Raw genomic sequence first — 12,369 nt, 5'->3', positions numbered from 1 at the left:
GCCTCAGCGAGGGGGGGAAGCGGTGACCGCGCCCGCGGCCCCCTCACGGGTCCCTCAATAAAGCCAAATAAAGCTAAAAGGGGAGGCAGCGTGCTCCTTCGCCCCCTGTACCCACAAACACCCGACGGCGATTTGTTTTAAAAAATATGTCTTTAATGGGGGTTCTGAGGAGAGCGCTGGGAGCTGTCCGGGGCTGCGGGGCAGGAGCGGCCGCGGGGCCGGGGCCGGGGCCGGGGCCGGGGCCGGGGCCGGGGCCGGGCTCAGTCCGTGGACTCGAGCACGGACTCGCTGAGCGCCAGGTCCCAGTAGTGCTCGGCGCTGTGCTTCTTGAAGTGCTCCCGCGCCATGTTCTCCGTGGGACACTGCTTGAACTTCATCTCGCCAAAGCTGCGATCCTTCGCCGTGCCCTGCCGGGGACAAGGCGTCCTTTCAGGCTACAGCTCCAGGAATGTGGTGGAGACTTGGGTCCCACCTCAGCCCCACCCTGGCTGGAACCAGCACCACCACTCACCTCCCAAACCAGAGAGCATTTGTTTGTTTTCTTAACGGACTCCTCGTCAGACTCGTCATCATCTGGAAAAACCCCAAAAACAAAACCTGTTTAGTCCATTTTAGGAGCAGGACTCTCCCCCTCACACCAGCACAGCATCGCTCACCCTCTCCCTTCGTGTTTGACGTCTGCTCATCCCACTTTATTCGATGCAGCATAAGACGTTTGAATTTCTTCTGTGCTTTTGGGCCTGTGGAAGAATCAAGACAACATTCTCAGAAAATCTCTTAACCTGCAGCTGGCAGAGGTTCCCTTCCTCATGGAATGATCTGGGTTTTCTGACTGGATTACTGCACTCTGCACTCATAGCTAACCTCATTAACAATGTAATTAAGGGAGTTGCTAATTGCCTCCTCATTTCCTTGTCCTTTCCTAACCATTTTCCACAGCAGTTCCTGCTGGAGGCAAGCTCTGGAATGCTCCGTGGTGGCCCAAGGCTGCCTAGAAAGCCTCACCTCCTTCTACCACCACCACGTTGACGTCTTTGTGCAGGACCACCACGCCCGTGAGGTACAGCTGCCCAGCGTTCGCCTCGATTTTGAATTTTTTTGCTGGATTGCTCAAGTTTCGGACCCTAAGGATAAGATGAAAAAAATAATCAAATATCTGTGGAAAAGCAGAACTGTTATCCCAGCCCTGAGAGATCCCTCTGCCCCAAGCAGGCCCAGCAACAGAGCTCGCTCACCTGTACACAGCTATGTGAACTCCCTGTGAAACATCCTCCTTGAGCTTTTTCACCTTCTTGGCTTTGCGCTGCTCTGCCGTGAGCTTCCTTGCTGCGTTTGCTTCCTCGTGAGCCCTGGAAACAAACAGGCAGCACTGAAAAGACCGGTCCCAAAAACACCCACCAGCACTAAATCTACCCAGAAGTGTCCCAAAATGTCCCGGCACGAGGTGCCACCTACTTCTGTCTCTTGGCCATCTGCGCTCGGACGTGAGCTTCCACCTTCGTGGGGTCCTGGACAGCTTCCGTGCCCAGCACCCGCATCAGGTTGGAAATCCTCACTGCAAAGGAATGGAAGAGGGGCTGGGAGGGCTCCCACCGGAGCCTTTTCCCACCACCACGCCTGCACACACATAAACCCCTCGTCTGTGTGGGATTCCACATCTCTGCAGTCCCAGCAAGGCTGTGCTGCCATCAGCGCTCCCAGCACGTCAACGTCTGGCCAGGGCCTGGCTGTCACTCACCTTTGGGCTCTGGTGGTGGCATCAGGCCCAGCCTGACCTTCTCCTGCAGCTCCTTCTGGGCTTCTCGCCGTGTCTGGCGCCGTAATTTCTTCTGCTCTTTCTTTGTTAAATACACACCCAGGGTCACCGGCGTGTCGCTGTCCACTGGCAGGGAAATGAGACCATCAGGAGCGTGCCCTGGAGGACCCAGGGGGTCCCAGGGAGCAGGAGGACACCGGCAGTGCCACGCAGAGGGGTCGGGGCTGCGTGAGCTGCCAAAGCCCCCAAGCCAGGGCCGTACCTGGGGGGTTGAGCTGGGCCGGGTGCTCCACCAGGTTCGTGATCCCAAAGTACTCGTCTTTCTTTGAGGTCATCCCGCCTTTTCTAGAAAGGAGAGAGTTGGGCATCAGAATTTCCAGCATGAATTCCTGCACAAATGCCAACCCAGAGCTCCATGGGCTGGAGGAGACCGCAGTGACACGGTGTTGATGCACAGGTGTCTTCCCCCATTTCGGGGTTTGGGCCAGGGCCCCACATCCATCGTGAACACGACGTGTGCACGATGCTCACGCTGGAAACAAAACCAAACCTCTCCAACTTAGGGCTAAAATATCCCCCCAGCTCCACAGCAGCTGCCTCCTACAGCCCCAGAGAAACTTTGGGAGCAAACCCAGTGCCGGATCTTGGAGGTGAGAGGTGGAATTTGATGCTCAACAGGAAGATCTGGCCTGATTTCCCCACGTGCTTCCCAGAGCCACCGTCAGCTCCCAAATTCCTGCAGTGGCAGAACCATCAACACCTGGGAACACTCACAGATCCAGGCCGTTGGGGATGATGTAGGAGTCCCACCACTCGATCTCTGGGATCTCCCCCTCCTTCAGCTCCTTCTTAGGGGTGATCAGAGCCAGCTTGGTGGAAGTGTGAATCCCAGTTTTCCTGGCAGCCTGGGAGATCTCTGCCTGCAGCTTTTCTAACTGAGCCTGAGAATGAGAAGGAAAATGGAACAGAAAGGTCATTCCAAAACAGCAGAACACAGATCACCTGCTGATTTATCTGGGTTCTTAAACAACCTGAAGCAGACTGCAAGAGAAACCACACAGCACACAATGGTGAGGAGAAGCTCTCAAGCCTGCCAAAACTCTGGCCTTATTCCTGAGCCTTTCCAGGACTGTGGGACATTCCCAAAGGAACATCTTCCTCTAGGGACTGTATCCCTGGAATTTTTCCCTCCCCTTCTCCCCAGGAACTTGGATCATTTTAAGAAAATTCCTTTAAATCTCCACTTCTGAGTGTTCTCTTGGGAACTTTCAATGTTTTGTAAAAAAAAGGAGATTTTGTCTTTCAACAGGTGAAGACAGTGATGAGAGACCCATTACACACACGAGTGCTAACTTGGGCACGCACCATCCCAACAAAAACAGGGTTTTTAAGGAAAAGTTTCAGGTGATTTGACTGGAAAACTTCTCACTCAAAGGCACCCCAGGTCCCTTCCCAGCCCAGGAGAGGAGAATCCCCTTCTAGCCAGGCTCTCATCAGCAGGATGAGATCTCTGATACCTTTGTTCGCAACCTCTGGGCGATTTTCTCAAATTTGCCTTTTTCATGGAATTTAAAGGTGCGTTTCTGCCGCTGGGCCGGGGTTATGGAGACTCGGGGGTCAAAGTACGTGTTTGACTCCATGTCTTCAGAGGGCTTTTCCTTAAGCTGCTGCTTGAACTGCTCTCTCTTCACTGCTCGGATGTTGGCCTTCAGGGTGGGCATGCGGTGGGTCAGCTCGATCTCCTTCCCGCTCGCGTCCACCGTCCGGCCCTGCTCATCCAGGATCAGAGGCGTTGGCTTGGTCTGATCCTTCAGCTCCACTTTCCTGGGGGCAGGACAAGACACATTGCATTCAAATCTGAATACAGCACTAATTCAAAGGAAATCTGAGCTTATTTCCACAGTTTCCATGGTTTTTACAGCTCATCTGTACTGCCAGAAGAGACTCCAACCTTGTGTGCACAATTAGGGCATCGTGGCCAAGGGAGGAGGAACCTCCATTTCAGCTCTTTTCACATAAAATCTGTTCCTTCAGCAGCAGTTGAAGCCATTGCTGGGGAAGCAAGAGCCCCCGAGAAGGCCGTGGGTACTCACGGCGGCGCGATGCCCATGGCGTGCAGGTTGGCCAGCCCCACCATGTTGGCGTTGCCAATGAGCCCCGGCTTCAGGGCCAGCTGAGCCTGGATCCGGGCCTGCAGCTCCGCAGCTTTCCTGGCCTTCTCGATGGCGTCGTTCATGAACGTGGCTGCCTGCGAGGGCTGGATCGTGTTGCCGATGGGGAGCCGTTCCGATTGCGATGAAGAAGAAATTTTGGGCTGTTGACAGAGAAGGAAGTTTTGTTCCGTGCCCGTTCCGTATCACAGCTGAAACAGGGCCAGGGATGTGCGGCTGTGCCCGCTGCCTGCCGCAGGTACCTGTGGTGTCGGAGGGCTGATGAAACTCAGCTGCTTTTTCCTCTCTTCGATCTGCCGGGTGGCTGCCTCCATCATCTGTTTGATCTGTGGGAAAACACGCGGGGAGTTTTTCTCTGCCACTGGGATACGAGTCAGAATAAACTCTGCCCCATCTTGGGGCACGGCCCAGCTACACTGACCTGGAGCTTCGTCAGCATCCCTGGGCTCTCTGACGGCGGGCCTGGAATCACTTCGGGCTCATCCTCAACCTCCTCGAACCGTGGGATGCGCCGCTTCTTGACGCCAGAGGATTCCTTGGACACCTCAGAGTCATCACCAAACACATCCTAATGTAAAGAAAGAGCAGAAGGCTGTGGTTAGAACAGAGCGTTCTCCTCCCAGAGCAGGATTTGAGGTGAGAAACCACCGGCATGTCTCAGCTCCAGCTCTGTAACGCAGAACTCCGGGTGGCACGGGCAGGCTGAGCCCACGCTGGGCCTGGGCCCTGGTCCCCCAGCAGAAAAACACCAATGACGTCCATGCAAGAGCGTGAAGGACAGGAGACATCGCAGGGTTGTGCTGCCTAACAGCCACCACCACTCCCTCGGGTGTCAGGGGCACTGGCACTGGGCAGATTGAAGGTCTCAGCGACGTGGAAAGACAGAAAAAGCCTGCCCAGCTCTGATCTGACTGGGATAAAAACATTTCCACGTCTTCCACCAGCTTGAGAGGGTTTGGTGAAGGAATCTGCGCTGTCCTACCATGCAGTCCTCCCAGAAGGAGGACGCGGCCCTGGGCCCGGGGAGGGTTGGGACACCTGCAGCATTCCCTCACACTCCACCCCAGACCACTCCAGCTCAGATCCAAGGCCGGAGCCACTCCAGAGAAGCAGAGCTCAGCGAGCACACGGAGCAGTGGCCCCGCTGATGGGCTTTCAGCAGCGTCAGGTCACCAAACAAAAGGCACAGTACATTTTCCACAGAGCCCTAGTCAGGCCCAGCACCTGTGGCTGTGGATTCCACGGTCAGTGCCTGTGTATGGAAGCCTGGATCTGTCCGTGCGTGGGTTACTCTAGTGTGTGTGTCAAGGTGTTATTTGAAAAGAAAATATACACACCGGTTGGGAGCGTTAGTTGCAATCCCTTCTTCACTACAACGGTTCATATCCTACAAGGACACTTCCTCAGCCACACAGGTACTTCTTGGAAAACCTACAAGTTCAAGAGAAAGGACTTGCCCATAGTATAAAGTGTGGAAACTTTACGTTCAGTTCCTGACCTTCCCAAGCCATGACCTACCCCAGAGCGAACCGAGGAGCGGGAAGTGGCACGGCAAGTGGCCCTGGGATCATCACTGCCCGACGCCATGGCATTACATGTGCCAGGACAAATTCCTCTCCACAGCCTGTGCTGGGGCAGGGTCACTCAGTCTGCAAGTGCTGCCGTGACCTGACAACCTCAGAGACGCTTTGTGTGCCTGCAGGGTCCAGACAGACCCAGAGCGGGATGGAGAAGTTCCAAGAAATGCAATTCCAGAGAGAAGAGTGAAGATTTGGCAGGAGGAACACCCCTCTCCATGCCAGGAGCCAAGAGAAGAAGGATCAGTTTCCGCTGTTGTGGCTCAGCCAGGAACACCAGCAGTGCTCAGGCCAGACACCTCTGTGGCTTCACTGGGTCCCCTGCTGCATCCCCAGCCCTGCTCCTGCTGCCATCACCAGATCCCTCTGCTCTCCAGCCACCCCAGCGGGCTGTCACCACGCTCCTGCCATCATCAAGTGATGGCACTGCCAGTGTCCCCACCTCTGCCGTGCCCCTGAGCAGGCCCAGGGGGGCAGCTGGACCTCCAGCCCCTGACACTCCCACAGCCCCAGGGCCCAGCCTGGCACCCACTGCCAGGGAGGGAAGAAAACAAATCCCTAGTGGAAAACAGGGAGCGGAGCCAGCTCGTCCCAACACTCCCAAAGAGATCCAGATCCTGGATGGGGCTCTTCTGGCTCACCGAGGTTCAGTGCTGACTGCAAGTGTTGGGGAAACCCGGAGTGCTGTGAAATAGGACCCCAGGAAGAGTGAAAGGAAAATCACTGTGAGCAGGAGCAGCACGGAGAGGGCCTGTCAGACCTGGCAGAGTATGGGAAAATGCAATTCTACAGGATGCTGAGAAAAGTCCTCAAGAGAAGAAAGGAAGTGAAAACAGCTTTGGATGCACAAGACTTCCACCATACCAGGCAAGGGAGAAACACCAGAGCAATGGAATCCCAGCTGGAATCAATCCTGTGCTAGGACAGGAATTGCCACAAGCACCTGTTGTTCCTTCTGGGTGGAGAAAGGGGATGAAAACCCCCCAGATCATCCACCAGAGCCCCGCACGCTGCATCAGGGCGCAGGGAGCAATGGGAAGTCACTGGGAGCAGCTGTCCCAGGCTCCACATGAAAATACAAGCACAAGGAGCCCTGAGAAGAAGGGAGATGGATCCCCATGGATTCACTCCACAAGCCTAAAGAAAGCCCAAGCCAGGCTTCCACCTCGGCTTTGGGAAAGAGAACCGCAAGGTAAAGGCTCCCACACTTCATCATGGAGAGGAGTCGTTTCTCTTGAACGTTCCGAGCTGTACCTCTCTGGAAGAGGAGAGTGTGCCAGAGCACCAGTGCTGCCTCCAGGCCACCCAACCACAGGAAAAACCAATCAATAATCAATAATCAATAATCACCTTTAGCTCCCGCTTCCGGTTCCGGTCACTGTTGGATTTGGAGTGCCGGGAGCTTCGTCCTTCCTCCACTGCCTCGAAGAGCTTGTCCACAAACCGCAGGGTGGAATCATCCAGGAAGGGTTTAAGGTGGTCTGGAAGAGAGGAAAATCCTATCAGTGCAAAATTCTGAGCTTGAGGCGAGCAGGAGGATGGAGAATCCACAGAGATTCCTTGGAAGATTTAAACCACCTAAATTTAACCGTGATTCAACTCTACAAACACAGGGAGGCCTTTGAGGCTCTGGAAGCCTCTGGGAGCTGTGGATCACGTCGTCAGGAGCTTTAAACTAAGGGATTAAGGGAGTCTGGGCAAAGCAGAGCTGTGATGGGCAAAAAAAGCACCCTAGTTAAATTACCATTCTCAGTTCCTCGAATAAGGAATTAGCTTCTACTGCTCTGATTTTGTAACGCATTCCAAAGCTTTCCGCTGCGCCTGGTCTGATGGATTTGCCTGTACTCACCTCGTGGAGGCTGGGAGAACTGCCCTGTGCCCCTGCCCCTCCACCCTGGGGAGGTGTGGGCTGTTTCACAAACCCAGCTCTGGACGTACCGGCTGCTTTCTTCTTGTCCATGCCCTTCCCGACGCAGTTGAGCGCTGCGGTGACCACGGTGGGCTCCGAGAAGCCCAGCACGCGCTTCACCGTCTTCTCGATCCATGGCTTCAGCTCGTCCAGCTCCCGCTTGGACAGCGACATCTCTGCGCGGGCTGAGCGGAGCCCCCAGCTCGCAGCTGGAAGGAGACAAAGGAAATAAAACAGGGTCCCAGAGCATCGTCACCTCTGCGCCCTTCTTCCTCAGGATCAGGTCCACGTGTGGGAAAAGCTCTTGGAGACCGTTTGTGTTCTCTTGATTCTAAACTTTGAGCTAAAATGAGCCAAACCCCATGAGGAGGAAGTTCCTGACCCCCCCAGGGGACCCTGGACCCGCTGCTCCCACACACGTTCCCTCACAGATCCCCGAGGGATGCACCGCAGCGTTCCTGTGCTTCCAAAACCGGGAACGTCTGCTCTCGGGACAGCCCCTCACGGTGACAAAGCCCAGTGGGAAAGGCCTCCAGCCCGCAGATCCCTGCGTGGGGCTGCTCCAGGGCTTGGGCAGAGCTGCACTGGAGTGGAAGGGGTGGGGCAGGAGAACCCCCCGTGCCGTGCCAGGGAGGTCCAGTGTGAGCCCCTTCCCCGAGTGCAGCCCCAATCCAGCCCCATCCCCTCCCAGCCTGCAGCACGCACAGCCCGGGCTGTGGCTGCACCTGCCCTCAACTGGCTCCGGGCCCAAATCGGATCTGGGAAAATCTCCTTAGGGATGAGCTCGACCGCGGCGCTCCCTCTCACAGGAGCCCTGTGGGGCTGCGGGAATGGACACCAGGCTGTCCTTCCTGGAACTGGGATCCAGGGGTTCAGTTATCCTTCCTGGAGCCGGGAATGGGGCCCCGGGGTCAGTTCTCACAGAGAGCCCCTGCTTTCAGGTCTGTGAGCAGTTCCAGGAGGTGACTGCTGCTTCCTGCAGGGTCCGGCCTCCCTCCAGAGCCTGTAGAACACAGGTTCTACTTTTCCTGGCAGCTCCTTTAGACACAGGTTTCAAACAGAGCCCAGACCTGGATCCTGGCGTTTCCCCCACGAGTTCTGACCCTGCAGAGGCCGAGGATAAGCACAACCAATGAATTCCGGCCCCCCACGCATCAACAGCTCTGAGCGTGTCCGTAATAACCCACAGAACTCGTGTAATTGGAGCCGGTTCAGCTCCCAGGAAGAGCTGCAGGGGAAGCGGCAGCTCCGCGGGCGTTTCCCGGTAACACCGGGAGAGCAGAGCCACGGCGGGGAGCAGCTCCAGCAGCCGCAGCGCTGGAGCCCCGTAACCCGCACCAGGATCGATGAATTCGTACCCAAGCACCGCCCGACCGCGCCGGGCTCCTGCCGCCCCCGGTCCCGCACACCGCGGCGGCCCCGCAGGGCCCGGCACCCCCCGGTGCCGCGGAGCTGCGCCCGGGCCCGGCCCGGCCCCCTCAGCGCGGCGCGCCGGGCGAGCGGCTCCGCGCGGGCCGGGCCCAGGGCCACTTACGCCACCTCCTCTCTCCCTCTCGGCAGCCCGCCCGCTTTCCCCGCTCCCTCCACGCCCTCCGGGGCGGCCCCGTTTTCCTCACCGGCCCCGTTCCCTCACGCCGGTCCCGGTCCCGGCCCGGCGGCCCCTGACGGTGACGGCGCGTCGGGGCGGAAGCGGAAACGGGCGCGCGGCGCGTGCGCGGGGAAGCGCGCGGGGGGTGCCGGGAAGGAGGGGCGAACCCGGCGCGCGCTCAGCCCCGCCCCTGGCCCCGCCCACCGAGCCCGCCCCTCCCCTCGCGCCGTCATTAATTACACTCAATTAACGGGGAGCAGAGCGAGAGGGTTTTATTGGGGCTGGCCGCGCCTTAGCAGCCCAGCCACGGGTCCTGCCGGCTGCTCCGCGCCAGGAAGGCGATCCTGCGCGCCATCTCGGCGCAGTACACCCGCCGGCACGCCTCGAACGCGCGCCGCCGCCGCGCCCGGCTCGGCTTCTCGTAGTACCGGGAGCGCCGCACGGCATCGGCCACGCCATCCTGGGCCAGGATCCTGCGGGAGGGAGAGAGCGGTGACAGCGGCAGGAACAGTTCTGGGATGTGCGAGGAGGGGAGGAACGAGCACCCCACGCTGCAAACCCCGGGCACAGCTCGGTCCCCTCGGGGACCCTCAGGTCCTTCTCCTCCCGTCCCTCCGTGAGGAGGGGAAGGAATCCTCCCCGAGTTTCATTTCGGGTGGGACCAGCGATCGCACACAGCTCAGCGGTGGCACCGTGTCTTCCTCCGCTGCCCTCGCCTGGGTCTGTGCTGAGCTATTCCTGTATTTTACACTACTTACACCCGCATGCGAGGGGGCGGCGGGACGTGGAGCTGGTGAGAAAAACCCGCACGACCCTCCCGTACCCTTCTGCTCATGAAATTCTGGTTCTGAACCCAGTAAAGGAACTGGGGCTTTCTCCGGGCCCAGAGGCGGGCTGTGGAGCGCTGGCCCCGGGGCTCTCCGCGGTGCTCACCTGTTCAGGACGCCGTACGCCGCCTCCACGTTTCCGTTCTGCACCATCACCGTGCGGCCCACGAAGCGCAGGTGGTTCGCCATGGCCGCGCTGCTGGGGAACGCGGCGACTGGGACCGGGAAGCCCCGGGGCTCGGAGGAGCCGGTCTCTCGTGCCCCCCGCCCCGGAACACGGCAGGGAACCCCGGGAACGGAGGGGCCCGTCCTTCCCGGACAGCCCCAAGGGAACAAGGCACGGACCCCCCCGCCCCACGAACGGTCTTGGCGGGGCGCTGCCCCTGCCCCGGGCCTCCCCCCGCCCCCGGCGTGCCCTGGTCAGGCCGCTCCCGGCGGAGCCCCGGCCGAAAGGTCCCGATCCCGCTCCCTTCCCCAACTGACCCCGGTGAAGCCGCGGCCGCTCCGCGCCCGGACCGGAAGTTGCTTTGGCGGAACTTCCGTTGGGAGGAATTTCCGGTACTCGGGAACTTCCGGCGGGGCAGAGCGGGACCGGGGGCCGCTCCTCCCGCCCGGAGCCGGGACCGGAGGCACCGCGGGCACTCGGGGTTCCACAGCGAAGGGGACGGCTCTGAGCCCCCTGGGGACAGGATCCGCCCAGAGACAGGAACCCACCCGCGCCCTCCCGAGGGACAGAGGACACGACACCGGATGGCCCCGGCCGCTCCCGCGGCGTTTATTGCTTCCAGCAGGGCCGGCTGTGGGACATCCCCGCTCGGGGGGTCCACACCCCTTAGCCACAGTCACCCCCAGCCACCCTAGGCCACGGGGGAAGGCACAAGCCCGGGAGGGCCCGGCCCCCGCGGGGAGGGGGCTCCGCTCTGGCCAAGGCACGCGGCCGCCCCGGGGTTGGGGCTCCTGGGGGGGTTCGGGGCCCCCCGGTCAGTCCCTCCCGCCCGCGGGTCTCACTGACCACCGTAAAAAAACAATCAAAAAAGGCAAAACCAAGAAATGTAGACGAGATCTCCCCCCCCGAGCCGGGGGGGGCGTCACACGTCCGGCGCCGGGGGGGACTCGGGGGTCCCGGCCTGGCACCGGGGGGACCCCCGCTGCTGTAAGGTCCCTGCGGGGCTGGCGACGGGCAGGTCCCCGGGGAGGTCCCCGGGCAGGCGGCGGCACCGGGGAGCCCCGGGGGGACCGGCGGGGGGGCGGCGGCGCGGGGGAGCCGCGGCAGGGACCGGGTCCAGCGCGGGTTTGGGGGCGACGTGGGGGAACCAGAGCCGCAGCATCGCCTCCACCTGCAGCAGCGTCCCCAGGTACCGGGCGCTGCGGGGAGACAGCTCCTGTCACCCTCTGCGGAGGGAGGGCACCCGCGAGGGTGTCCCCTGCCCGTCCCCCGGGGACATCTGGGGACACTCACCCCATCTCTGGCTTCTGCAGGACCCCAATGATCCGCTGCAGCCGGTCCATGGCCACGCTCTGTTGGAAGCTGCTCAGCCCTGGGGAGTCCCGAAATGGTGTGAATTTTCCACAGGGGGAAAGAGGTGCCTGGGGGAGAAGAAGCTGCGGGGGGCACCCACCTCTGTCGTACCGGCCCCGCCGCAGCCCCTCCAGCAGCTCCGCCAGCGGCCGGATGAAGCCCCGGAGCTCCCGGCACTGCGAGGAAGGGGAGGAGGAGGTGACCAGGCTGCACCCAGACTGGAAGGGGGTCTTGTGCACCCCCTTATCCCCCCTCAACCCCCAAGCCCCACTCACCACTCTTTCAGCCCCCGAATCCTGCTCATCACTACCCACCCGTTTCAGGTGGGGAAACTGAGGCAGACACAGGTTTTTTTTTTTAGGGGACCAAGCCCTCCTCCCACCTCCCATCTTTAGGGGTGCCCCTTTCTCTTCTGCCAAAACCTCACCTTTTGGGCAAAGAGGCGATCACCGTCGCTGGGAGGGACATCCCCTCCCTCCCCTTTCCGCGGGCGCTTTCCCCCGCGGGGTGACGGCGGCGATTCAGGGGGTGCTCGGTCCAGCCCCCCCGGGCGCTTGCGGCTGCGCTCAGCTTTGGGGGGGCTCCGGGGGGAGCTGCCAGCCTCGACCTCGCTGTCAGAGGCAGGGGAGCCGCAGGAGCAGGCACGGGCGGGGGACTCCATGGCGGGGGTGGCCCCCCCAGGGGAGCCTCTCCCTGCGTTCAGCTCCAGCAGGGTCACCCAGCCGGGGCTGTCTGGGGGAGGGAGGGAAACACGGGAAAAAAAGGGGGATATCGGACAAAAATGGAAGACGAGGAACTGCCTTGCTCTCCCATGGGGGTGTCACCCCCACACCCCCAGTGCCACCTCACATTCTCCCGGGGAAGGAGATTTGGCATCTCCTCAGACAGGGTGAGGGGGTGCAGGGACCCACCTGGCACTGGGACCATCCCCAGTGTCAGGACACCCCAGCCCCGGCCACAGGACACCTCCCTCTCCTCCCCCAGCACTGGGACACCCCGGCCCCGGGACTGCCCTGTCCCGG

The 12,369-nt window shown here is 60.5% G+C and overlaps 3 protein-coding genes across 8 annotated transcripts; all 3 read right to left on the bottom strand.

Moving 5' to 3' along the window:
- Positions 1-131: 131 nt before the first annotated feature.
- On the bottom strand, positions 132-9,124 carry PRPF3 (pre-mRNA processing factor 3). 5 transcript variants are annotated; one of them, XM_033519821.1, is made up of 16 exons: positions 9,030-9,124; positions 7,354-7,622; positions 6,855-6,985; positions 4,349-4,495; positions 4,170-4,253; positions 3,850-4,070; positions 3,274-3,580; positions 2,531-2,697; positions 2,019-2,101; positions 1,739-1,882; positions 1,456-1,555; positions 1,236-1,349; positions 1,006-1,124; positions 657-740; positions 512-573; positions 132-407 (listed from the first exon to the last, which is right to left on the bottom strand). In XM_033519821.1, exons 2-16 carry the CDS (start codon positions 7,547-7,549, stop codon positions 261-263), a joined length of 2,106 nt encoding a protein of 701 aa, XP_033375712.1. In that variant the 5' UTR covers positions 7,550-7,622; positions 9,030-9,124; the 3' UTR covers positions 132-260. The 5 variants fall into 5 exon arrangements, with proteins under 5 accessions (XP_033375712.1, XP_015505818.1, XP_015505819.1 ...); XM_015650332.3 differs by having other exon boundaries at positions 7,443-7,622; XM_015650333.3 differs by lacking the exon at positions 9,030-9,124 and having other exon boundaries at positions 7,443-8,758.
- Positions 9,125-9,247: 123 nt separating this feature from the next.
- On the bottom strand, positions 9,248-10,422 carry MRPS21 (mitochondrial ribosomal protein S21). Of its 2 annotated transcripts, none has more exons than XM_015650198.2 (3): positions 10,312-10,422; positions 9,935-10,027; positions 9,248-9,474 (listed from the first exon to the last, which is right to left on the bottom strand). In XM_015650198.2, exons 2-3 carry the CDS (start codon positions 10,015-10,017, stop codon positions 9,294-9,296), a joined length of 264 nt encoding a protein of 87 aa, XP_015505684.1. In that variant the 5' UTR covers positions 10,018-10,027; positions 10,312-10,422; the 3' UTR covers positions 9,248-9,293. The 2 variants fall into 2 exon arrangements, with proteins under 2 accessions (XP_015505684.1, XP_015505683.1); XM_015650197.1 differs by having other exon boundaries at positions 9,935-10,024; positions 10,312-10,398.
- A 157-nt stretch (positions 10,423-10,579) lies between these two features.
- Positions 10,580-12,363, bottom strand: CIART (circadian associated repressor of transcription). Its single transcript, XM_015650195.1, has 4 exons — positions 11,775-12,363; positions 11,448-11,523; positions 11,288-11,366; positions 10,580-11,193 (listed from the first exon to the last, which is right to left on the bottom strand). Exons 1-4 carry the CDS (start codon positions 12,006-12,008, stop codon positions 10,917-10,919), a joined length of 666 nt encoding a protein of 221 aa, XP_015505681.1. The 5' UTR covers positions 12,009-12,363; the 3' UTR covers positions 10,580-10,916.
- Positions 12,364-12,369: the final 6 nt, after the last annotated feature.

This window comes from Parus major, chromosome 25LG2, assembly GCF_001522545.3.
Source record: "Parus major isolate Abel chromosome 25LG2, Parus_major1.1, whole genome shotgun sequence".
NCBI classification, from domain to species: Eukaryota; Metazoa; Chordata; class Aves; order Passeriformes; family Paridae; genus Parus; species Parus major.
The sequence above is the reverse complement of the archived record's forward strand: the minus strand, read 5'-3'. Positions and strand labels throughout refer to the sequence as shown.

What these genes read in the sequence shown, in the direction of transcription:
- PRPF3 (XM_033519822.1), bottom strand. Translation starts at nt 7,663, where the DNA reads ATGCTCTGGGACCCTGTTTTATTTCCTTTGTCTCCTTCCAGCTGCGAG. An exon ending in ACCGGAAGCGGGAGCTAAAG is followed by an intron (nt 4,496 to 6,854) that starts GTGATTATTGAT and finishes TCTTTACATTAG; the next exon opens with GATGTGTTTGGTGATGACTC. An exon ending in TCAGCCCTCCGACACCACAG is followed by an intron (nt 4,071 to 4,169) that starts GTACCTGCGGCA and finishes CTCTGTCAACAG; the next exon opens with CCCAAAATTTCTTCTTCATC.
- MRPS21 (XM_015650198.2), bottom strand. Translation starts at nt 10,017, where the DNA reads ATGGCGAACCACCTGCGCTTCGTGGGCCGCACGGTGATGGTGCAGAAC. An exon ending in GCGTACGGCGTCCTGAACAG is followed by an intron (nt 9,475 to 9,934) that starts GTGAGCACCGCG and finishes TCCCTCCCGCAG; the next exon opens with GATCCTGGCCCAGGATGGCG.
- CIART (XM_015650195.1), bottom strand. Translation starts at nt 12,008, where the DNA reads ATGGAGTCCCCCGCCCGTGCCTGCTCCTGCGGCTCCCCTGCCTCTGAC. An exon ending in ATCGCCTCTTTGCCCAAAAG is followed by an intron (nt 11,524 to 11,774) that starts GTGAGGTTTTGG and finishes CCTTCCTCGCAG; the next exon opens with TGCCGGGAGCTCCGGGGCTT. An exon ending in CTGCAGAAGCCAGAGATGGG is followed by an intron (nt 11,194 to 11,287) that starts GTGAGTGTCCCC and finishes GTCTCCCCGCAG; the next exon opens with CGCCCGGTACCTGGGGACGC.